The 24,425-nt window shown below is 39.8% G+C and overlaps 1 protein-coding gene across 7 annotated transcripts in view; it reads right to left on the reverse strand.

The window, feature by feature from the left end:
• The window catches only part of DPP6 (dipeptidyl peptidase like 6), a 787,036-nt gene that overhangs the window by 58,132 nt on the left and 704,479 nt on the right, over nt 1-24,425 (reverse strand). For all 7 annotated transcript variants that reach the window (XM_084618426.1, XM_084618430.1, XM_084618428.1 and 4 more), the window contains 6 exons: nt 16,931-17,054; nt 16,003-16,041; nt 10,693-10,800; nt 9,946-10,037; nt 5,383-5,430; nt 3,080-3,198 (listed from right to left, as the gene is read on the reverse strand). In XM_084618426.1, coding sequence (XP_084474552.1) covers nt 3,080-3,198; nt 5,383-5,430; nt 9,946-10,037; nt 10,693-10,800; nt 16,003-16,041; nt 16,931-17,054 — 530 coding nt within the window. The remainder of the gene's footprint in view (nt 1-3,079; nt 3,199-5,382; nt 5,431-9,945; nt 10,038-10,692; nt 10,801-16,002; nt 16,042-16,930; nt 17,055-24,425) is intronic.

A 24,425-nucleotide genomic window follows, 5' to 3' on the forward strand; every position in this document is an offset into this window, starting at 1 on the left:
TTTAAGTAGTTTTATGTCTGTGTGGGCTATGTTTATATGTGGACACACAGGGAGGTATGGCTACTTACTTATCAGGAAGTTCCTTCCAAAACCCCTGGATCTGAGCTATCCAGCAGCAATAAAAAAAACATTTTGGATACCGAAGCGGGGCCAGATTCATGCTAAGCACGACAAAGCACCATGAAAAAAGAATTCTCATATTATTCAAACTCATAGAACAGAACAGGCTACATTCTCCTCTAACTTACACCAGTTTTACACTAGTGTTGTTCCACTGACTTCTGAGGGAGTTACTTTTGATTTTCACCACTGTGAGTAAAAGGCAAATAAAGACCAGCAAGCTCTCTGTGCCACTTAATATGAAGCGTAATGTAAATGGATACGTTGCAAAAGAAAAAGCTTAAATTATGAAATGTCTCCACATATTCAGCATATCTTAGACAGCTCAAAGCCTCATTGTTGATATTTTGCCCATACCTGCTGCAAAACGATGTTTTCCTTGTACGCTCGTTGAAAATAAAGGGCCTGATATGCCTTTCACTTCCAGTAGCGTGAATCAGGAGTAACTCCACTGACGTCAGCGGAATGACATTGATCTAAAACCAAATGTATGGGAAAGCCAAATCGGGACCCCTGTCTTTTCTTATATGCATATATCTTCCCAGCTTATCTCATTATGGAGATGTCAGTGGCGATCCCATTGTTAAGGGTTGACTTTTGCATTTAAACTGGGATTACATTTTGAGAACATAGTACTGTACAATTAGAACACAGAGGGACAGATGCTCAGTGGGTGTCAATCAGCACAACTCCATTGAAGTAAATAGACTTATGCTGACTTACACTAGCTGTGGAGCTGGTCCAGAGCTGTTTAGTTGAAAGTGATGATCTTTTGTACTTGGGTAATTTATTACTGTAGGGACATATATTCTAATAAATTATATAAATCTCTCAAAGAATTACAGCAGCCTTATTGTAGATTGGCTCTAATGCAATAGGAACTTATCAACACTTAGGGTTTGATAAGAACCATAATCTTGCTATTCACATGTGCTTCTAATTGTATTAAAACATTTATCCTCTATAAAAAGGGAAAATGGGCAATGTTATCAGCAATTACTGACAGCTTGTCTTGAAACTGACACTTTAAAAAAAATGTACACAGCTTTCCTTGTCAAAAGGCAAACCTGATCAACATGGTATTTACTGTACTACTGTACGTTTTCCAGTCAATTATACTCCAGTGTAAAAATCTTCCATTGTTATAGATTCACAGAAATTACAAGTGGAAATTATCCCTGAGGCCACTTAGTTCACCACACCGACAGTGCAGAGATGCTCCCTACAGGGTATTTTCTAATGTTTAATCTAGTCTCCTATGACAACTGTCCCAAATGATGGGGCCTATACCACTTCCCTGGGTAGAATACTCCATAGCCTTACATATCTCTCAGTAAGTTTTGCCTGTTATTCATTCTAACTGTTCCCTTTCTTAGTTTCATCACATTGCTTCTGGTTATTTCCTCATGTAGCATCCTCAATACTTCTTTGTCCTTGGAGTTGATTATAACATGACAATTCTTGGCTCACAAGAAGCGCTTTACAGTTAGACAAGGAGCAATTCACATCCTGACTGACAGCTTGCTGACATTAAAAAAATAAGGTACTTTTTACACACACACACACACACACTATTTGCATGTACCAGGATGGTCATTGATGCCTGAAGTTTTGCAAACCAGGCCCTTAGTCCTTGCATGTTTACTATAGGATTACAAACTCCTCAGAATTAAGAACCCTTTTTACTCTGCAACCACAGTAAAGAGATCGTGAAGTCCTTCCTCATTTTGGTGAGCCCTTACTCACTTAAGCAGCCCCATTCACTTCAGTGGGATTACTGGTGTAAGTAATTGCTCACCAAGGTGAGTAAGGGCCCTGCAATCTGGCCCTACGTTTATATGTAATTTGGTAGAACTAAGTGATGACTGCATTAGAAAGTTGTAGAGTTCTGCATTTATTCCTAATATGTCTTTAAAAAGGTAATTCAACGGTATTGAGTACACAGAACATTATTAAAGTCAAACACAACTGTGACACCCTTCTCCCAATCTCTTCAACGCTCTGATTCTGTAGGCCAATCCACCTCCCCACTTCTTCAAATCCCTCCTACCCATCTTTTCCCACAACCCCCAGATAACAATTTTCTTTAAAAATATAATTATCTAAAAAAGGACAGAAAACTTGGACCAATAGTGACAGTTAAAGTTACCTCTGTGTTGAGATTATTGGTTCAGGTGTATTCCCATTTTAAGTACAAGGAATTTGAAACTGAAAGAATCTTTCAAAATAAAATAACTTGTTCAGTGCAACTACTTCACCAGGATGTATACTGTACCACCAGGCAACTCCATAACCCAACCCTCTTCCTTTAGTTACCTCCCCCAGCATCCTGTTTTGTGTGCTGTCTTTACTCACCATGAAAATCCCCCATACACAACTGCAGTGCTATATACACCTATGTTTGATAATAATATTCAAAAGTCTGTGTTAAAACATGGACATACCAGGTAAAATTTCAAAAGCACATATGTGATGTAGGAGCCTAAGCCCCATTTTTAAAAGTAACTTGAGCATTTAAGGCCAGATTTTCAAAGGTAATTAGGGGCATCAAGATGCAGAGAGGCTTTTAGTGGGCTTTTCAAAAGCTCTTAAGCAGGTTAGGTGCCTAACTACCATTGAAATCAGGAGCCTAAATCTATTGAAAATCAATGGAATTTAGGCTCTTAAGTGCCCAAGGCACTTCTGGAAATTTTACCCACAGTCACTAAATTCATAATGTCACAATATAACACACTACAATGGATCAAGGAAATCACTAAAGCCTGAATTAGAGAGAACCATTGCCCTCAGTTAGGATTAAGACCTTTGTCCCCCTTAAAATGTGTTTTTTAAATCATCAAGCAAAATGGATTTTATGAAGGCAACAGACTTTTGTGCTGCTAGTCACAGTTCAAAGGTATATACTGAGCTTGGTTATTGCCTGCTCTAAAATCTATCCTTAATAATAAAAGAAACTTACCTTCACAGGTCAGTAAGAAGTACTCCATGTTGTGACTGAATGACGCACTGAAATAAGTACAGTTTTCAATCAAATCACAGGACAGACACTGCCTGTTGAAGTTTCCATTTGTGTTTGCACTGAAAAAGTTAATACAAGTACATGAAGGTCAATTGAGCGAGGGTTATCTTGAAGCTACATTTTTTAAACTTCATTGCACCAGAAAAAAGGAACATAACTTTCTCAACTATACTAAGAGACGAGGCATTCTAAATTGTTGCGGGGGGGGGGGGGGAGAGGGGAAGGGGCGGTTGCCAGAACTGAAAAGATATTAAAGGGTATTGATGGCTTTTGTGCATGGCAGGTAGTTATGTTAGATGCTACAGCTTTCCAGAAAATAATGGATGCAACTGAACTTTCAATATAAACGGAACATGTTTTAATTCAGGGAATAGACATGAAACTAGGGATTATTTCTATGTTAGATGACGTTTATTGCAGACAAAGGAGAACTAGAGATCTTGTCTTTAAAAGGCAGTTTTTCTGACTTGCTAGTGGCTACCTCATAGACAATCCTCTCCCTTAGCATTCAAAGAGTGGGTCATGGAGTGTTAACCACAACATCCAGGTAGAAAGAAAAGATCATGTTTTGCCTGCTTTGTTTTTGAAGTACGCAATTTGGCATGTGTGTGCGCTCAAGAGCACTATGCTGGTTAAAGACTAAATTACCATTTATTAACAAATAATAAATAATACTTAGCACATCTATAGCACTTTTCAACTTCAAAATGCTTTACAAACATTACCTAACTGATCCTTAGAACACCTCTGTGAGGCACGTCAAGATTATTACTCTATTTCACGGATAGCAAAGCTGAAGCAGAGCAGCTGTGTGGCTTGCTCAAGACCACAGGAGCGATCAGTGGCAGAGCTAGGATCACCACACAGTTGTCGCCGGCTCCCGTTCCTGTGTTCTCTCCAGCTCACACTTTTCTTCAGGAGAGGAATCCCCGTGTGACTCACTAACTCTGAATTTAAAAACTGAGAGCCAGATCCTCAGCCGATATAAACTGTCATAGCTCTATTGACTTCAATGGGGCTATGACAACTTACATAAGTCAGTTCACTACATGAGCCACCTTTAAAGGCTAGTGGGGTATGGCAAGGTGGAAGCAATGTAAATTGTGCCACTGTTTCCTGTGAAGAATTCTCCCCGAATTGAGCTTTAACACTGAATTTTATTCACTCCAATACAAATGACTGGCCCAAACAGACTCAGCATGATTTATTTAATTAAAAAATGCTGAAAATACCCTAGCCTCTCACAAAGCCCTGTGGACAGCAGTGGGCAAATACAGAGGTTTAAGAATGAAGGAAAAAATTAAATGACTGGTAATTCAGTTTGTTGTAGTCCCTTCCCTGCTTGAGAGAAAAAAACATAACATCATACTGCAGGATGTAAATATACTGACAATCTCGTATCAAATGAAGCTAGCACGGCCCTTCCCTTCTTTGTGGATGCTTCCAAGGCAGGAAAAAATACCACAAGATGGGATGAAGGAAGGATGTTAAAAGAGAGGAATACAACAAACTTAACTTGCAGTATGTGCCTCTATTTCCTCATCTGTAAAATGGGGATAATAATGCTTTTTTTTCTAAGCACTGCATTTTCCAGTGCTTAGAAATCTTGTATGAGAAAAAATAAGGCTGGATTCCTAAAGCCTCTTGGCAATTGAAACAAGCATTTTCTAGGATGGAATTTTTGTTCTTTACTCCGGTTTCCTTCTCACACAGCGACATATTTATTAGCTGTAATATAGATACCATGTACGTAAGCTAACCATTGTTTACCTATTACACCACTACTGAGAACATATTGGAGCCACATGAAATTGCAGAAAAACATTCACAAATGTTCAGCAATTTTGTTCTGCCTATTTTCAAATACCAGAACTTCTGTGGTTTGGTTAGATTTCCATACAAACAGTAACGTGATTGTGAAAAATACAAATGTATGCAATGATGCAACTTTTTGCAGTGCATAATAATTTTGTTTAAAAATGTTTCCATTTTAATGTGCCATTTGCTTTAGAATGGGACCAATTTCTAATGGGCAATGAAATGAGAAAATGCTCAAATTTCAAGCATTTCAAATTTGGTTGCAAACCTCTTTCCCATTTGGTGACATGCTCATGTTTATTCCTTAGCTTCAATCAGAGAATAAACAATGTCAGTAATGATGGGCACAATCCATCTTCTGTCATGATCTCATTCATAGAGGAATAACTGGAAAATGATCTCTATGAAAGAACTGAAAAACATACCTATATAAGTGTCGTCGTCTTGGTAAATCTTCTGTGCTGAGGAAGTAACTAAAAATACAAAGTACAGTAGTGAGAAATAGAGTTTTGGAAGGGAATTTACAAATATGTTATTAAACAGCATCTCCATCCTCACGCCCATCTTTTGAACATTTCCTTGATCTTGTGAAGCAAACTGCAAGGATATGTGACTTCTCCGTTTCACTGAATCAGAAAACCAATCAGAAGAGACCTCTCTTCAGCACAGAATCAAGGAAATGTTTTGTAAACTGCACTGAAATTAAAAATAAAAACAAAAATATTTCAATGCAGAAGTATACATGATAGCTGTGCTTCAAGGGAAAAATGCTCCATGCAAAAACCCCCTGAATTCAGGTATGTAGGCTTGGCTTGACACGAGTAATTGGACAAGGGTGAGGCCTCATTTCTTGGGAGACAGCATTAGGCAGGTAAATGGATCAGCAGGTTGGAATGGAAGCAGAATGTCTTTACCAGCTAAGATAGGGGAGGAACACTCAGGGAGCCATTTACAGTGGACAAGATAACAATGAATACAATAAGTCGGGAACATAAAGATGAAGTAAAGAATGAGTTGTATATGGACAGTGAATGGACAGAGCATGCGGTACAGGGATTGGTTCCAGCAAAGTGACCAAGCCAATCCCAAAACATTTGATGCAATGTAATGTGTAAAGGTATATAAAGGAAGGGGGCTTCTGTGTAACTTTGGTTGTGTGGTATACCCTGTACCCAGCCTCTACGTTTAAGTCTCATCAACTCAGCGAAGCTTTTCTGTATGTCAAATAAAGGAACCTAAGCGTCAAGACCAGAGTCAAACTGAGTTCTGGGGGAACTGAATGGAAGATGTCTCAGAGGCAACCCCAACATACTGGTGCTGGGACTCAGATCGGATCCATTCATCTTGAGCAAGTAACATACAGTTTATTATACGAGTCGCTTTACTGTCAAGGATCACAAACCATCAGTTTAGCAATGGCATTGGAAGGCTTTAAATCTGAGGTGGTTTCCAGGGCACCAGAGGAGTAGGTTAAATCTAAGGGCAAATCTTATGGATTTCCCAGACAGGTACTGAGGGAGACTGGGTGGAAAAGGAACGCCAACGAATAGTGCTAAATAAAAAATGCAGAAAGGAGAAGCAAAAAGCTTGTTATTGCAGGAACTAATCCAGGAAATAAAAGCCCTGCGTAGAGAAGTAAAATAGCTAACCATTATGTGGGAAATTTTGAGAGAGAAAAGAATGGGCTGGAAGAGCACCAAGAGATACATAAGGCATATGCTGTGCAGTCTAATGAGGCATTTTTAAAACAAAATAAAAGTGGACACTAGAGAGTTACTTTCAGTACCTATGTAAAAGAATACTTGTCAGAGAACAGTAGAGGTCTGTTGAATGCCACTGAAATGTTAAAAAATAAGACCCATTGGCAGCCATGAAAAAATAGTATTTAGTTTCTTTTTTCCCTAAGGTAAAGAAAACCCGAATCAAGACAGAAGTTTCATGTGGATTATTTCTCGTGGCTAAAACTTTACAAATGAAATGTGCCACCTTAAGGGATGAGTGTAAAAGGCATTAAAAGCAAATGAAAGTTGTAAAGAAGGAAATAAACTAAATGGAAATGATTCCTGAAAGGTCAGGGAGAAAACAATCTCTTTTACCTATTTGCATAAATCCAAAGTAAAAAGCAGCCATCCTTCACAGACTGTATTTAGTGAGCACAGCTTTGCAAGCAAAGTGTACTACATTAAGAAACAAGTGGGAAAAAACATTAAAAAATAAGTTTAGAGTCTCTGAAAGAATTCAGCTGAGAAATGTGTCACTTTGGAAAATAAGTAAGTGATTTAAGGACAGACTGTGAAGTTAAAAGTATCTTTTGCACAAATGAACACTGCAAAGTTTTGGGGCAATTAAATAGTTGGGGGGTGTTGCAGTAAATATAAGTAGTGAAGCCCAATCACCAAAAACCTATTTGAAAGTGCCATCCAAGTTCTCTTTTCTTTTAAGAAGTTATTAATTATGAATAAAAGAGCTACTGTGAATGGTGCAGTGGCCATTCAAAAACATGACAAAACCTCCAACTATAGAAATCCTATTCAAAAGTTCTGTTTATCTGTGGTATAAAATACATTTTACTAAGAGAGTAAAAACAAAAACTATATGGTGGAGTTTTGTAAGAAAAAAAAAGATTAAAATGTCTTAGACTAAAAACAGGTCCAAAGGGTTTAGGGTTAAGACCTATTAAGGAAATATTGTACAAAAATGTTCATTTTATGTATGTGTCAGTGTTATTACATTTTACAGGTCTGTAGGTCTACCTAAAGAATTATGCCTACTAAAATTTAGTGCAATATATAGTTAAAAACTGTTGAAAAAAGTTTCTAAACAAAAATGTACACTTTAGAATGCATAAGACTGCCAAGTGGGAGGGCAAGTACACCAAAAGAAACTTAATAGAATTGCCAGAGGAAGCGGACTGTTTAAAATTGGTGTGTCTCTCAGAAACCAAGCTGATATAGAAATGCTGTGGGAACATGACCAAGCATTTCAATAGAAGATAGCAGCAAAATTACTGCATCCACTGAATAAGCAAAACCAAGGACTCATTAAGGAAGCTTTGTTACCTCTATATATTATACATAATATTGTAATTGCTTGTAAAGAAGTATGCATTAAGTCAGTGTGTTAAAATAATAATATGTGTAATATGTGAGGAATACATACTATACAAAATAAAAGTGGTCTTAAGTGATATGAAGCAAGAAAACTTGACCTCTTTTTTCACCACAGAAAAGTTACCCCAACAAGGAATAAAGCTTTACAATGCACCGTACCTTTAAATAGATTTTTTTTTATCTAGAGATTTTAAAAAAGCAACCCACCCCTCTTCCCAAAACATTTGATCACTTATGATTCTTTGAACAGCTGTGTGGCTTCAGGCACCTGAAAAACCCATTGAGAGCCTCAGCTTGAAGAGGGGATTCCAACCGTTAGGGAAGATATAGCCTTGACTTGAGAGGAATGTCATTGTCTAAGGGTTAGTCTACACTGGCAACACAAGCACTTTAACATGGCTTGTGTAGTCCCGGCAGAGTGCTGGGAGAGAGCTCTCCCAGCACTCTAAAAAATACCACCTCCACGAGAGGGGTAACTACCAGTGCTGGGAGCGCAGCTGTTTACATCGACGCTTTACAGCGCTGAAACTTGCTGCACTCAGGGGTGTGTTTTTTCACACAACTGAGCGAGAAACTTGCAGCACTGTAAATTGCCAGTGTAGACAAGCCCTTCACAGAGACACTCTAGCCAGCTCCATTTCTGTGTGATAAGTAATGAAAGCACCAGCTTTCTGAGGTCATCATTACTGTTTCAGTCCGTGAATTAGCTGGATATGCAAGGGGTGGCCAACTTCAACTCAGAGTGCAAAGTCAAGGTTGATATCTCCATGGGGGCCAAAGGCCATAAGCTTTACAAGGGTGGTGATGACCCACAGGAGCAGATATTGTTTTAGTGGGGGGTGGGAGGGGAGGACTGAATAACATAACGGCTGGCGTACCCAATCCAGCAGGTCTATTTCCTATAAACTGTGCTCACCTGGATATGTAGATTTCGCACATTGGGCAGTCAAACCACAAATATCACATACTGTTAAAATTGCAATGTGAGTAATTATGCCAGCTTAGCCCTCAGCTCACACTGAAGTCAACAGAAACTGTGGGCATTTTTAGCTCCTTCCAGAATTGGGCCCTTAATTATGATTCAGTGTTTGGGATGGGCTAATGCCTTTTGACTCAGCTATTTAGTGCCAACGAGGGATAGTGCTGGAGATAATAGATCATTTTAAATTTAAGAAGTCTAGAATTCAGCATCTTGCATCTCACTGAAACTTTGCCTGAAAGAGCAACTCCATACAATGTGAACTGGAAACCCTTTCAGAGTGCTCTCTTCTATGACATTTTGCTGAGATTTAGGACAATGGGAAGCACACCAAGAACTGGAACATCACTAACAAAGGATCAAGGTGAAAATGAGGGAAACTGTAAAAACAAGATGGCAGTTTACTGAGCAAAAATGTTTGTTCATTACAATAGTTTTCGTGTGTGTCAAACAGAATTTTTTCCAAGACTAGGAGGACTAACAGAGCAAAGCCATCCAACACAGAACACAGAACTCTCTCTTCAAATTTTGAATCAAATGTTGTTGATGAAGAAACATAGCAACACACACACAAACATACACACACGTATATATATGTAAACCAGGCTTCTTTCTGTGTGTCAAATATCAAAATGAGATTGATTATTAAACACACAAAGTCAGTGGTAGGGGAGGGAACAAACCAAGGCAAGACTTCATTGAAACACTAGATTGTAAACTAGAGATTAAGCCACGAACAGATGTAGACAACCCTCTCCTGCTGTCTGTACATCTAGCTGTTCATGCACACACACTTCTGATGCTTTCAAGATGGCTACTGTAGACTAGCTAACTCTAGAGCCAGAACTAAAAGATGAAAGCCTGTTTGGTTTGTTACTTACACCGACTTCTTTACTTACATTTTATGCCTCTTTTCATCATATGCCAAAATCTTTGTCACATCCCAATCACCAGATGTAATGGACTGTAAGTTATCACTGCTGCTATTGGGCTGCCAAAAAAAAAAGAAGAGAAAAGTGTGTTTTCTTTTTTCTGAAAAGACGACACTTGAACACAACTAAAAAACCTCTCTTTTTATTTCTCAAAACATGATGCCCTCATGACTCCTCCATGCTTGTTAAAAGTAATCACTAATTTGTGATTCCCCCAAAGTACTGTATTGCTATGAATTTGCAGATACACTTAAATATACTGAATCAGATTAATCTCTGGCATAACTAAATTGATGATAATGGAATTAATTAGGCCCAGCATAAAGAATACAGATGGAAGTCCTTTCCTGTGATCCTCTTTTGCCCATGGGTTCTGGATAATAACCTCAGATAATTGTGCAGAGAGCCACTTATTTACGAATAATGAAGGAGAAGCTTGTTTTAAAAAAACCCAAAAGTGACATTCTTTGAATTTTACTTGAAATGTGAAGACCTTTTAATTATAAATCTAAGCAAACTGCATCACTTGAAACTCTTGTTCCTCCTATGCTTGAAATGCTACTAGCATTTAGCACAGTTAAGGTATTCATCCTTATGGACAGAGGGATTCAAATTCTCCATAGACACCTTGATATATCTTGGGTCTAAACACAGGTCTTATGTTCATGGAATGTTCTAGTCAGCACTGAAAAAGAATAATAATGGTTGTTTCACCTGTGACGATGACATGGCAATATGGTAGAACTTTCCTCGCCCCCCCTGAGGAATGGCTCGGATGAAGAAAAACTTCCGTCCGTCTTTGGAAAAGATTGGCTCTTCATTCTGTAAATGTCAATTGAGCGGGTTTAATTTTCACTAGTTTGGGCTTCTTGGTGTTTTTTAAAACTGTCCACAGAGGACTTCTAACAACCACCTAAAACAAAGAAACAGCCCCCTCAAAACAGGGAAAAATGAGCCCTGAAATTCTGAAAACCCTTGTTTTTGTATCCCCTGAGAAGCAGTCATCTTTCAGCTAGCCTCCTGTGGAATTAAAGGGAGACAGACAGTAAGGCGGCATTCTTGGCTTCAAAGGCAATCCCCATTTGCAAAGCGGAAAAAACCTACATGCCTACAGAGAAGTCTGTTTGGGGGCAACCGGAATGAAGCGTTTTAATAAACATAGACTTAGCAGTGTGTGCCTAGCAAATCTTGTTTACTCAGCTGGAAAAACTGCACTGAGCTGTGTATCATTCCACATACATTTTCTTAAAGAAACATCACCAACCTGTACTTCAGAGTCTAAGTCCTGTCTCCTTCCCTACCTTCTCACAGATGATTAATTCACAAAATTATTTACCCGGGGTGGAGGGAGGGGGAAGAGGGAGGAGGCGAAAGAATAAAAAGAAAGAAGGTCTTTTAAAACTGTCTTTGCTTCAAGGTTCCCAGGTGAACCTAGTGATTGATTTTCATCCCATTATTGCAACTTTCAGTCAGAGAGAGACAAGGTGCTGTGCATGGAAATCAAACACTGCAGGGCAGTAACTAGTTCTTTTCTTAAGACTGTTTTGTTTTCTTTTCTGCTGTAGAAATCCATGAGCGGCTGGGACCTTTCTGTTGGGGGAGATAGTTGTGTAGTAGACTACAAGGGAATGCAGAAGACTTTGATATATATGGTCCCTGAGGGTGGCAAAAATCATTAGCTCGATATACCATGGCATTCGGCTGGTTGCACCTCCTTTGTTCTAGCTCTTACTGGCAGAAAGGCTGGTTACTAAAGTACAAAATTTAATCTCCCAAAAGTGCATATCGAATGAATTTAGGAAGAATCTGAAGCCTTCCTTCCCACGCCATCAGATGTTGCTTAGAGTATGAACAAGGCTCCACCATCCCTGTCTATCCTGGGGCACTCTTTGCATATTCAGTATGCTGTTAAGTCCCATAAGTTTCCCCCTCTCTGAGTACTGTTCAATGGAGCGATTCTTTCAGTAAGCCCCTTGTGTGTTCCACCAGCCACCCAATGGACACATCTGCCATGGCAGATATTCTGGTCTTATTCTTAACACATGTCAAAACACCAAGCAGAACCAACCAAGATCAATAATAATAAGTTGATCATACTGCGGATTGTTTTAATGTTATAGATTAATTATTTGCATTAACAACAAATGAATCCTTTTAATTTTTTTAATGCTGCAACAGCATTCTTGCTTTATTTTACTTTGCTCCTTATCATTCATTAAGTATTTCACTTTCTATTAGTGTTAGGTTTACAAAGTCTAAATTTTGGGCCTAACTTGCCAGGTTTCCTTGTATTTTTCCTTCCTTACCTGTCTAGAAGATTGTAAAAGTACGACCATCTCTCGCTTGGCAAAATTTCAGGAAATAAGTCTCACCTGCTTCTTATAGTTTCTAGAACTTTAAGTATGAAAATCTATATGATTATTTCCAGAGTTATGCTAAGAAGATTAAAAAAACCACTGGCAAACTACTATCACACCATGGGCCAAATTCTATGCTGGTGTAAACTGGCACACTTCGATTGTAGTCAATAGAGCTGTACCAATCAAGAAAGGTACAGAATTTGTACTGTTTATACAAATTTGTACTACTGTAGCAGCATTTCTCTTGGCAGTGGAAGTAGACTTTGTACAGACTGGTTTAACAGATTACTTGAATCTATTTCCAGGTACAGAGAAAAGTCATACATCAGACAAATGATTACTGATCTTCATCAGTACTCCTCTGAGGTTATGAGTGGTCTGTTTGTTGTATCTACTGATGGAAAAACTCCCTTAATATAGTCAGGTTTTTTTTAAGAACCTGTAGTTGTGTTGCAGAGACTCAGTATGGACACACACAAAAAGAGGCCACTGGGACAGAGATTTTGGGGATATAATCTTCATATTGTATAGAGCAGCACTAAGGATCTTGAAAACAAACCTGGCCTGAGTTAAAGCTGATGTGTGCAATATTTTCATCTTATCTTAAGAGAAAAAATGAACTGGAAGGAAATGCATTTTAGGTTCACACAGTCTAGTATAAAAATACTAAAATTGGCACTGAAAGAAAAATTAGCATGGTGCAGATGAAAATAAAAAGTAAAATTAACTCTGGATGCACCCATTTTCAGGAAGCAAGGCTAACTGGGGGGAGGAAGAATTTACTGATTCATTAAGAGGCAGGGTGAACCAGAGGACAGGGACCTTGACCAGGACTTGAGAAAGTGAGGTTCCATTCCTTGGTTTGCCACTGATGTGCTGTGTGACCTCAAGTAAGATACTTCACCTCTGTCTTTCCCTCCCACCCTTTGTCTCTTTAGACTGCAAATCCTTTGATGCAAAGACTATCTCCTATTATTTCTGTGTACAGTGCCTAGGACAATGGGGCTCCAATCTTAGCTGTGGCCTCTAGGTGCTACCATACTAACTAATTATAATAATTCTGCATAGAGATGAGTGGAGAAAAGCAGGGCGCTTTGAAAGCTGGTTTAAGTAAGGGTCAATGTGTATTTATTTATTGGTACATATAGTTTTGTTTTGAATGAATTTGCTCTTGTTCATTTTATAGGCAAAGGGTCTAGGAGTTTCACACAGAAACAGATACTCTGAACTACCCCGTCCATCTCCTATAACTCCTGTGATGCCCTCCCCGCTCCCTTTACCCTCTTCAGGACAATCCTGCTATTTGTCTGCTTGACCCAGTTGACCCCGGGTCCCACAATGAATAATTTTGTCATGTGGCTTTCAGTGAGATGTTCATTTTTGTTGGATATATACAGTATTCCTAATTCCCAGAATGATGGCCCCATAAATTATTTGCTTGCCAAGAATGGCAGCTTTCCGTAACAGTGATGGTATGGGACTCTCACAGATGAGTGTGGCTTTTTAACCCTTTGCAGTTCACCTTTCAGTGAGATTGTGGATTTGAGGGATTTGCTGAAATGTTTGTATTGTGGGTTAATGTCAGTGAGAACCATCCCCCTTTCATGGCAAGCTACCTCACCACCCCTATCCCTGCTTATCCTTGGAGCTATGGGAGCCAGCTTCCTCCCTCCCGTACTAATTTCATCCCCGAAGCTAAGGGGCCAGAATCCCCACTCCTTGAGTCTCCTTTTCCCCCACTGATCTGTGAGGTTGGGTTCAACATACCAATGTCGATCTCTGAGGCCAGAGGGTCCACCCCCAACAATATTAGAACACGACATAAATACTCTGATTAACCGAATAGTATGTGTATGTCTATGTGTATCTCTGCTCTCCACTGGATGGAATCAGAACTGCTCAACTAAGTGCCATTAGCCCCATGCTGCTCACACCAGACAGGGATTCCCCTTTAGCTCAGGCAGAAGGGTCCTATGCTTGTGAATCATGAGGCTCTGAGTTCTATCCCTGCTGCGCACCAGGGTCACTCGGAACTTGAAGGCAATAGCAGTGCAGCAGAAATGAAGTCCAAGGGAGCTAGGCATTTTTTATACTTCATTGGTTCTAAATACAAAATCCTCACTGAAGGTTGAGCGTAAAGGAGTAAAAAGCCAAACTTGTTTGTAAGGTTCCCAGAGTACTGCTGTTATTGAAAAATGTAACTGATGCTGCATACTAACTACCTGTGAGAGAACCATTGCTAGGGCCATCTTGCCATGGTGATGGGAACAAGGGAGGTTGAATGAGGTTTTCAATATCTCACTGTAACACACAACAACATTCTTCATTATAGGACCAAGGCTAAGCTGAGGCAGCTATGGAAATAGGAGGACTGGTGTGAAGAGTGCAACCCCAGGGGAACAAAATCAGGGGTAGATCTATGTTCAGCCAAAGTAGGTGTTGTCAGTTCTCTCTCTCTATGTAAAACTCCTGGCTTGAAATCCTGGTCCCACTGAAGTCAATATAGTCAGGATTTCACCCTGGATTCCACTTGCCTATTTAAAAAAGTTAAATTTAAGACAAAGTTATATTTACAAGAAATAGGTAAATAAACCACAACTGAAACTCATTGAAAACCAGCCTTCAGAGGTACCTGCTTTTCCCATTGCTTTCTCTACAGAATGAATTTCTCACTTTGATTGTTGTCCTTGCTTCCTGGAAATGAGTGTCTTGCTGGAGCTAGGTAAGGGCTATCTACAGAACATTATAACGTTCATATAATAATAATTATTTCCTGCTGGAGGAAAAGACTCCTGCTGAAAGTAAGGACTCTGACAGCAGGGAAGGATTCCATCATTTCTCCACTGCTGGAGCCTTTCCCTGCCAGGGTAAAGATTCCGTCAATGAGGAAAGACTTTGGCAGCAGGGAGGCAGTGGGGAAAGGCTTTGAAATGGGGGAGGCAATGAGGGAAGGCTCAGCCTTTCCCTGCTGCCTCCCCTCTGCCAGAGCCTTTCACTGACTTGTGCAGCTACACATACCTTTCATGCTGCCAAAAATGGTGCGTAGTGTAGACTTATGAGCCTAAGTACCATTTTCAAAAGTAACTTAGGCACTAAGTCACTTTGATTTTAAAACACAACTTAGGTGCTTTTGAAAATTTTACCCTTTGGCTCCTAAACGTTTAAGTGACTTTTGAAAATGGGATTTACGACTCCTAAGTCACTTGGATCCTTTCTGAAAATTTGACCTTTGATCATTTAACGGCAATAGGTAGAATTTACCCTGTGCGGAGGGCCAGCAAAAGGCCAATACACAACTTAAATACAATGTAAGCCCCAAAATAAGGCTTAATCAGGGACTTCACTAGGGGACAGACTGTGTGCTGGCTCTCTGTGAATTTCGCCCAATACTTGTTTTTCAGGTTCCTTAAATTCAAGTTCAACATATGCTGGGAATTATGTTTCCAGCCACTGTGGTCTGCAATGTAAGAGGGCGTCTCAGATACATTAGGTGAAGATGCCCCTTACTTCAACAAGAAGAGCTTGTATATTCTGTTAAGAAAATCCCTTCTATAATATGAACCATCATGATATCAAAGTACCACTTGGAGTTCCAAAAATAAGCTTTTTCTCTTGGGGGAAAAAACATTTGAAAATATAATCACGAAGAGAAGATCACTGTTACCTGTCTGTGTAGCCAGGCTTCACTTTCATCTTCATGTTTCTAAAATGAAAGGACATAATTAAAGAGCGTAATTTGCACAGGTTACATTTTGTTCATTGGTGCAGAAAGCAGTTTGACTGAATTTGAACAGGGGTGAACAAGCAGCGAGAAACTGTTCAAGCATGCTGTTTCAGAACGTAATCTTGGGCTGCTCTTTTTGTCCTCTATTGTTTCTCTCTGATAAACAAGCAAGTGAGCATATGGGAAGGCATGTTAGCCTACTGACAGAAAAAGGAACCCAACAGATACATTACTCCCTAAAGAAAGATAGCAATTTAGTTGTTGTTACACTGTTCCCAGCAACTTTGTGTGGGGCCTTGTCTACACATAGTGTTTGCACTGACTTTAACTATACTAGTTCAAAAACCGAATTAGTTAAATTGGTGCATCCGCATAGTGTGGATGTAGTTATACCAGTTAAAAGTTATTTATATGTTGGTACTGAAATAAACTATAGTGGTCTTCATGTATGTATAAAAGTGCCCACATGAGGGAATTGCAGCAATTTAACTAAATTGGTACAAAACGATGTATAGACAAACCCATGTATATTTCTATTGAGCTCAGATATTAAAAAGGACACCCAAGTTAAAAATAGTAGGGGGGGGTGTGTGACAGAGAATGCACCTACATTCTCTCTTCCTATATATAAATACACATATATATTGTACAGCTAGAACTGGATTGTGCCTAGCTTTTCTGTACGGGGCCACAATCAGCCCATACCCCTTGCACAGTAAATATTGTATACATCTCTTATATTCTATCTATACATAAAGTACTGTATGTCCGGTGACCCACTTTCAGATAAAAGAACTGAAGGATATTCTCCCCAGGGGGATTACAAATACGGAAGGTCAAACAATCTTCTTTTAAGTGTCTTTCCTACCTTTGTGCAGACTCCAGTGGTAGCATCACACAGCGTCAGGATAGAAACGTTCTGTGCCCTGTTCAGCCAATTTACTGCCACTTTGGTGCTAGTTGCCCATTTCACCATGGTTATGTAGTAGTCCCTGGAAACATGTAAATGCACTCAGCTAGTATTGCCGCAGTGATCACTTACATCACTAAAGTACGTGCAAGAGATATTAATGCCACAATATTTTGCAGCTCAGCAGAACACTGGGGTTTGTGGATCGTACTATGAATGGACAGGAAAGGAAAAGTCTATTGTTATTAGAACATCTCTGTCTTGATCTTTCTAGGGCTAGTTATGCATTCATATGAACACCTGAAAATGGCATTTTTTGGGCTATGCATGTATCTGCAACTTCCCACTCTGCTTGCCAGCTGTGAAAATAGAGGGGTCAGATCTACCAACACAGCATCACACACGTTATTCAGAACCTCCCAGGAATGGGTGGAAAGTGCATTGGGCTACATATTCAAGCATACATGACCAAACAAACAAATTACATGGACTATTTCCACTCTCATATAGAACTACTGGCCTCTAAATATGCATATTAGTTAAAATGCCTGTTAGGGTCTGGGGAGAAATAGAAAGAGATGGTTTATAGATTCTGGGGACTCTGGCCCAAGAGGTCTGACTCAGTTAAAGAACAAATTAATCCCCCATTCAAACAGACCTCTACAACCAGTATGAAACTATAGAGGCATATATAGTAGTGAAGTAGTGAAGCCATGCTGAAAATAAACTAGTTTTATGGAGTGGAAAATCAGACTGTAGGTGTTTAGCACAGCAAAGATTTGTATAAAGAAGTCAATGGAGCTGCACCAATTTACATCAGAACCTGGCCCACAACCTCTGTCACCATCTTCTTATTACTAAACATTTACATTACGATCACTCTTCAGGAACACAACCAGGTTGGGTTCCATTGTGCAAGGTGCTATTCAAACATATAATAAAGGACAGTCCCTGCCCCAATGAGCTTATAAAAGACAAGGTGCAACAACTGGATGATACCAACAAGCAGGCTGGGGTGGAATGAAGGAGATGTGTAAACAAATAACTATAATAGGAAGTGCAAATTCTTAGCCAGTTAGTGGTAGCAATCACAACTCTCCATCTTCAGTCACAGAGGGATTAATCTAACGGGCGAGACTCTTGCTGAACTGACAAACGTAGAGATACAATAATATACTGGAGGAGTATGGGCCAAAAGCACCTTTAAATTATAATACAATGACTTTTCATAGTGTGCAGTCTATAAAAATTTTATGAGTTCATTTGTTTGCTATAAGATATGTATAAGGAGTTGTTGCTCTCCTTGGGATTAATGTGCTGTGTCACTAGAGAGTATTCTGGCAACAATTCCCATACATAGTGCAGAGAAAGGGCAAAAGCAACAACGATCTGTTTGTCGAGCAAAATAACAAGCTGGAAATTAATTTTGTAGCTTTCAGCAATATTTAGAGCATGAATTTGGCTGGGGAAAAAACGAACGAGTTCAGCTGCATGCACAATGCTGGAAGACAGGGCACCTTTGGGCAAGGTAATAGTGTCCTGGAAATTCAGTGGCTGAAGTAAATTGTGATTTTACTCAATATCAGCAGTAGCACATTCCCTAGGTGGGGGGAAAACGGTCACGCAAAATTAAATTGTTTTAAAAAAATGACAGTCAGCAGCAGGTTTGGCAACAAGTAAACATATAAATAAAAATATTAAAAAAGCAAGAGTAACTATTCATTTAGGACAAATTGTTGATTGGAGCATTTTTCCGTAAATCCCATTGAGAATCTGAAGCAAATAATGGAGTGCCCATCTTTAAAAAAGGGAAGGAGGAGGATCCGGGGAACTACAGGCCAGTCAGCCTCACCTCAATCCCTGGAAAAATCATGGAGCAAGTCCTCAAGGAATCAATTTTGAAGCACTTTGAGGAGAGGAAGGTGATCAGGAACAGTTAGCATGGATTCACCAAGGGAAGTCATGCCTGACTAACTTAATTGCCTTCTATGATGAGATAACTTGCTCTGTGGATGAGGGGAAAGCAGTGGACGTGTTATTCCTTGACTTTCGCAAAGCTTTTGATACGGTCTCTCACAGTATTCTTTCCAGCAAGTTAAAGAAGTATGGGCTGGATGAATGGACCATAAGGTGGACAGAAAGCTGGCTAGATCATCGGGCTCAACGGGTAGCGATCATTTGCTCCATGTCTAGTTGGCAGCCGATAACAAGTGGAGTGCCCCAAAGGTCAGTCATGGGGCCGGTTTTATTCAATATCTTCATTAATGATCTGGAGGATGGTGTGGATTGCACCCTCAGTAAATTTGCAGATGACACTAAACTGGGAGGAGTGGTAGATATGCTGGAGGGTAGGGATAGGATACAGGGGGACATGATATGGATATGAGTCAACAGTGTGCCCTTGTTGCCAAGAAGGCTAACAGCATTATGGGCTGTATAAGTAGGAGCATTGCCAGCAGAGCGAGGGACGTGATTGTTCCCCTCTATTCGGCATTGGTGAGGCCTCATCTAGAGTACTGTGTTCAGTTTTGGGCCCCACACTACAAGAAGGATGAGGAAAAATTGGAAAGAGTCCAGTGGAGGGCAACAAAAATGATTAGGGGACTGGAACACATGACTTATGAGGAGAGGCTGAGGGAACTGGGATTGTTTAGTCTGTGGAAGAGAAGAATGAGGGGGGATTTGATAGCTGCTTTCAACTACCTGAAAGGGGGTTCCAAGAGGATGGATCTAGACTGTTCTCAGTGGTAGCAGATGACAGAACAAGAAGTAATGGTCTCAAGTTGCAGTGGGGAAGGTTTAGGTTGGATATGAATTTGGATTTTTCACTCGGAGGGTGGTGAAGTACTGGAATGGGTTACCTAGGGAGGTGGTGGAATCTCCTTCCTTAGAGGTTTTTAAGATCAGGCTTGACAAAGCCCTGGTTGGGATGATTTAGTTGGGGATTGGTCCTGCTTTGAGCAGGGGTTTGGACTAGATGACCTCCTGAGGTCCCTTCCAACCCTGATATTCTATGATTCTATGTTAAATTTTGATGTCACACAAGCTGGCTGGGATGTAACAACTAAAGCTCTTATCTTAGAAACTACACGTATTAGTTCAGGTCCAATATTGTCTCCCTTGCAAAAAATGAAGATGGGAGTGCAATCTCAAATTCCCTCCTTATCACTTATCTCTGCACATTGCCTACAGAACTTGACCAGCTGGCAATCTACCTAAGTACTTATGTGGCCTCCATTTCCGTAGTATCTGAGCACCTCCCTGTGAGGTAGGGAAATGCTATTATCCCCATTTTACAGTTGGGGGACTGAGATACAAGGAGACTAAGTGACTTGCTCAAGGTCACACAGGAAGTTTGTAGTGGAGCATGGAATTGGGCCTGGGTCTTCAAAGTCCCATGCTAAGCACTGGATCATACTTCCTCTTACTTAGCAACTAGGCAAGTGGCAAACTGAAACTCCTGTTTAGTGTTGAGGATTCCTCATTTCTCCACTTGCATTATTGAGTCCCCCACCTGACATTTGTCTGTTTATCCACCTAGTCCATCCTATCACAATCCTAGATTGTGAGCTCACAAGGGGAGGGATCACCTTTTTACTATTGTCTGCACAGCACCCAGCACAATGGGCCTCCAATTCTTTATTGTAATACAGATGGAATAGTAATAAACAACAATAATAATGAATTTCATTTGTTCTCACAAGAAATTCACCTGAAAGGCTTAGAAGTCTTTCAGGAAATATATGGACCCCTTTGAAGAGGATCACATTGCTTCTCATAGCAGAAATCATCTCACTGTTTCATCATGAGACATTTATATTCCCATAACTACATGTATGGTTTGCAGCTAGGAATCTAAAATCCAAATTGTGCATGCACTTAATAATAGGAATGTCAGCCATCACAAAAAACAGTGAAATGTTGCCTGGCAAAATGACACACAACTTTCCATTTTGTGATCTCAAAGCATGTGCAGTCAGTTCCTATCTCAGATTCTAGTGACTGGGCTCCTTTCTTAGTAGTTTATTTTTTGATGACCTGTGCAAGGGTCAGATGCAATCGCAGTCTCTGCACTCAAGTGTCTGCTCTTGTAATGCACCACTGAGGCACACTTATGGGGCAGATAGGAGATGGGACCATTACCGTGCTCCCAGGATGACTAGCTGATTGATCAGGCTACTTGCTACAGCTGGTTTAATATTTTTCATCAAAATATTTTTTTTTGTGATGAGCTTGCTTTGCAACAACAAAATATTTTTATTTTGGTCCAAATTTTCTGGCTTTTCAGCAAAAAACAGACACCAAAATTTTCTGTGACAATTTATTTATTTTTTTTGGTAACATTGTTCTGTTTTGATAAAAATATTCAGTCTTCAAGTTTTGAAAGCCAGTTGTTTTTACCAAAACCTGAAAAATTTTAACAAAAACAGTATTTGGAAACTAAAACTTTGTCTTTGATCAATTTTGGTTTTTTGACGTAAAAAATAATTTTGACGGGAGGAAACTTCAGGGGGAAAAAAAGAAAATTTCTCAAAATTCCCTTGGAAAATAATTTGCATTTTTACTACTAGCTCTTCCAGTTCCCTTGAGGAGAACCCCACACTAAGAAGATCCCCCAGCACACCAGGAAGTGCCACTGACTGCATATATCTAAGTGAATCGATTGCGTGTGTGTTAGCTTTATTTATACTGACTTCTCTGTTTGTAGATACTTGTGAGAAACACTCCCTTCCTCCCTGAAGCTCTTTTCAGTGACTAAGATCTGGTCTACACTATACCATTGAGTTGATCCAACTACATTGCTCAGGGGTGTGAAAAATCCACACCTCTGAGTAACACAGTTGAGCTGACCTAACCTCCGGTGTTGACACCGCTAGGCCAACAGAAGTATTTTCTCGTCGACCTAGCTACCACCTCTCAGGGAGATGTATTACCTACGCTGACAGGACAACTCCTCCTGTTGGCATAGGTAATGTCTACGCTGAAGAACTTCAGCTGCGCAACTGCAGTGATGCAATGTTTCAAGTGTAGGCAAACCCTAATTATATAGGAGATCCCCACTGTCTGTTCTAATAAAATGCAATCACAGTAAGTCCTTCATTTCAGAACAATATATGCATAATGAAAATGTACCCCTGAGTCTAGCAGAACCACTTGTACTACGCTCTGGAAATGTTTTTGATGAAATACATAGGGTCATTAATTTTTGTATATTTTGCATCATTGTATAATATCAATTATATCAAATAAATTATTTTAGTTCATGATTGTTATAGCTAAACCCCACACTACACATATTTATTAGAGTACTAAGATGTGGCAGTTCTATAAACTGTTTCAAGCTGTTATAACAATACAACTATGTTAAAGAATTTTAGCTTGTACCTCTTTGCATACAGACAATGCTACTTCCCAATCACCAGTCCAACAGAAAAATGACAGTAACAATGGTCTTAAGGTATCACATTATACTGAGCCATTGCTTGATACATGCACATTTGAAATTGTTTTTATAAGACAAGTCCTGTTCTGCATGTTTTTGAGTGTATTCACTGGTGACACTTCTGTCTTGGTAGTATAAATGGATCTGTAATGTAACACTTTAGAATGACAATGCCAAAAACACCATGGGGAAGATTCTGATACCCCTTACACTGAAGGAGTACCAGAAGGTGCTCAGATACTAGTGATTAGCACAGTTTAAAAGCCTACAATAGATTAGAATAAGATATAGAATCAAATAGACTATAATAAAACAAATTGAAGGACATCTTACTCCACAGATAGTTCTATTGGTTTGGGACCACTTGTGGAGTACAGAACTACTCCACCTGTGTAACGGTATCAGAATCTGGCCCTTTATATTTCTCATGCACAATGAAGATTAACCCACTACACTCCCCTCCCCCCGGCAAACAGGCAAGTTTCATCTGCTTTGTGCAGTGCCTACTGGCTGGTGTGGTTTTGTTTGGAGGCCCAACATCTAATTAAAAATATTCCAGAGGTACCAGTATATCTGTCTGGTGACCATACACAAATTAATATCCTGGAGGAAGAGATCTTTACAAATTGTATTTGACATTCACACAAAGTGCTCTGTTAGTATTTGGAGAGGGACGATTAGTGGCAGTGTAGGCATGGAATCAGATTCTGATCTCTGTTATACTGGTGTAAGTCCACTGAAGTCAATGGACTAACTCCTGATTTACATCAGCATAAATGAAATCAGGATTTGGCCTCCAGGCTTTTGTAGGTGACTGCATCAAACTTGAGCTAAAGCAGCAGATTAGAACTCTTCTCCCCTGAAGGCAGACTGATTATGATAATAAATTCTTATGCCAAAACATTACACTGTTCTTTATAGCCGTATAATGATTTGTTTTCAAGTGTCCAAGAAACCACAACATATAGGCCCCAGGTCAGCTAAGCACTTAAGAGTTATTGTGGTGTAGCAGTGTCACCATAGTTAAGATTACATCATGACTTCTATTTAAAAGTCAACCTTTGTACATAAGTTCTCTGAAATTGCCATGATTAGTCAGATTGCCTTGAAATCTGGCATGCCTCAGGAGCGTACAGGGTAGGGTCAGTGACCCAAATTTGGGGTCATTTGAGCCAGGGGTTCTGGAGATACAGCCCCTGAAAAGATTGCAATTTTCAAAAAGTTTCTCAGTGGGTTTTCTTTGTGCAGAGCTAGAGAGCAAACTACTGAAGTGATTTGAGTCAAAATGGTTTCAATTTGTCAAGTTTTACCCAAAGAAGTGCATGGCACTCACTAAATATTTGGGGACCCAAACTGAGACCAGTATTTAAGAAAACTACTGTTTTTTACAGTGTGTATGTGCCAGTTCAGAGAAACAGCTAGAGCGTTTCCATTCCCACCAACGTATGTGCTTTAAAGCCCGACCTTTATAAGGGCTCAAGAATTCGAATGGTTACTCAGATTGATTTCAAATTTGTTGTGCCTGATGGGAGTGCAGGGTATGGTTAGTTGTTTCAGATTTGGGGTCATTTGACTGAGGGGTTCCTGCCTTACAGCTCCTTTCCTCCCTGCCCCAACAAACAAAACGAAATCCCAGTTTCCTTCAACTGCCTTGTATTGTTAACCTGAGAGGAACTGATGACTGGGATGAGTCACAGACCTTGTTGAGATTGATGGCCATGAATTTACCCTTCAATTAACATAATTAAGGATAAGTTAATCACAAGCCCCCACATAAGACAAAAGGCATTTTGGATTGAGTGCCTGGAGGTGGCTACAATTAGTGAGTCATGGGTGGCAATTTTATTTGAGGGGGAATGTAATGAAAGTATCTGGGGACAAAATTAGACATGTGAATGTTTCCTGGGTGGGAGAAGGGTCATTAGGGGGGTGGAGGAGTGGGGAAATTGGGGGAGTGGTGTTTGGCAATGCAGTAAGGGAAGGGGGATAAATTGGGTGTTGATACAGAAA

The sequence above is a fragment of the Lepidochelys olivacea genome (genome assembly GCF_965140295.1).
Source record: "Lepidochelys olivacea isolate rLepOli2 genome assembly, chromosome: 2".
Lineage (NCBI taxonomy): Eukaryota > Metazoa > Chordata > Testudines > Cheloniidae > Lepidochelys > Lepidochelys olivacea.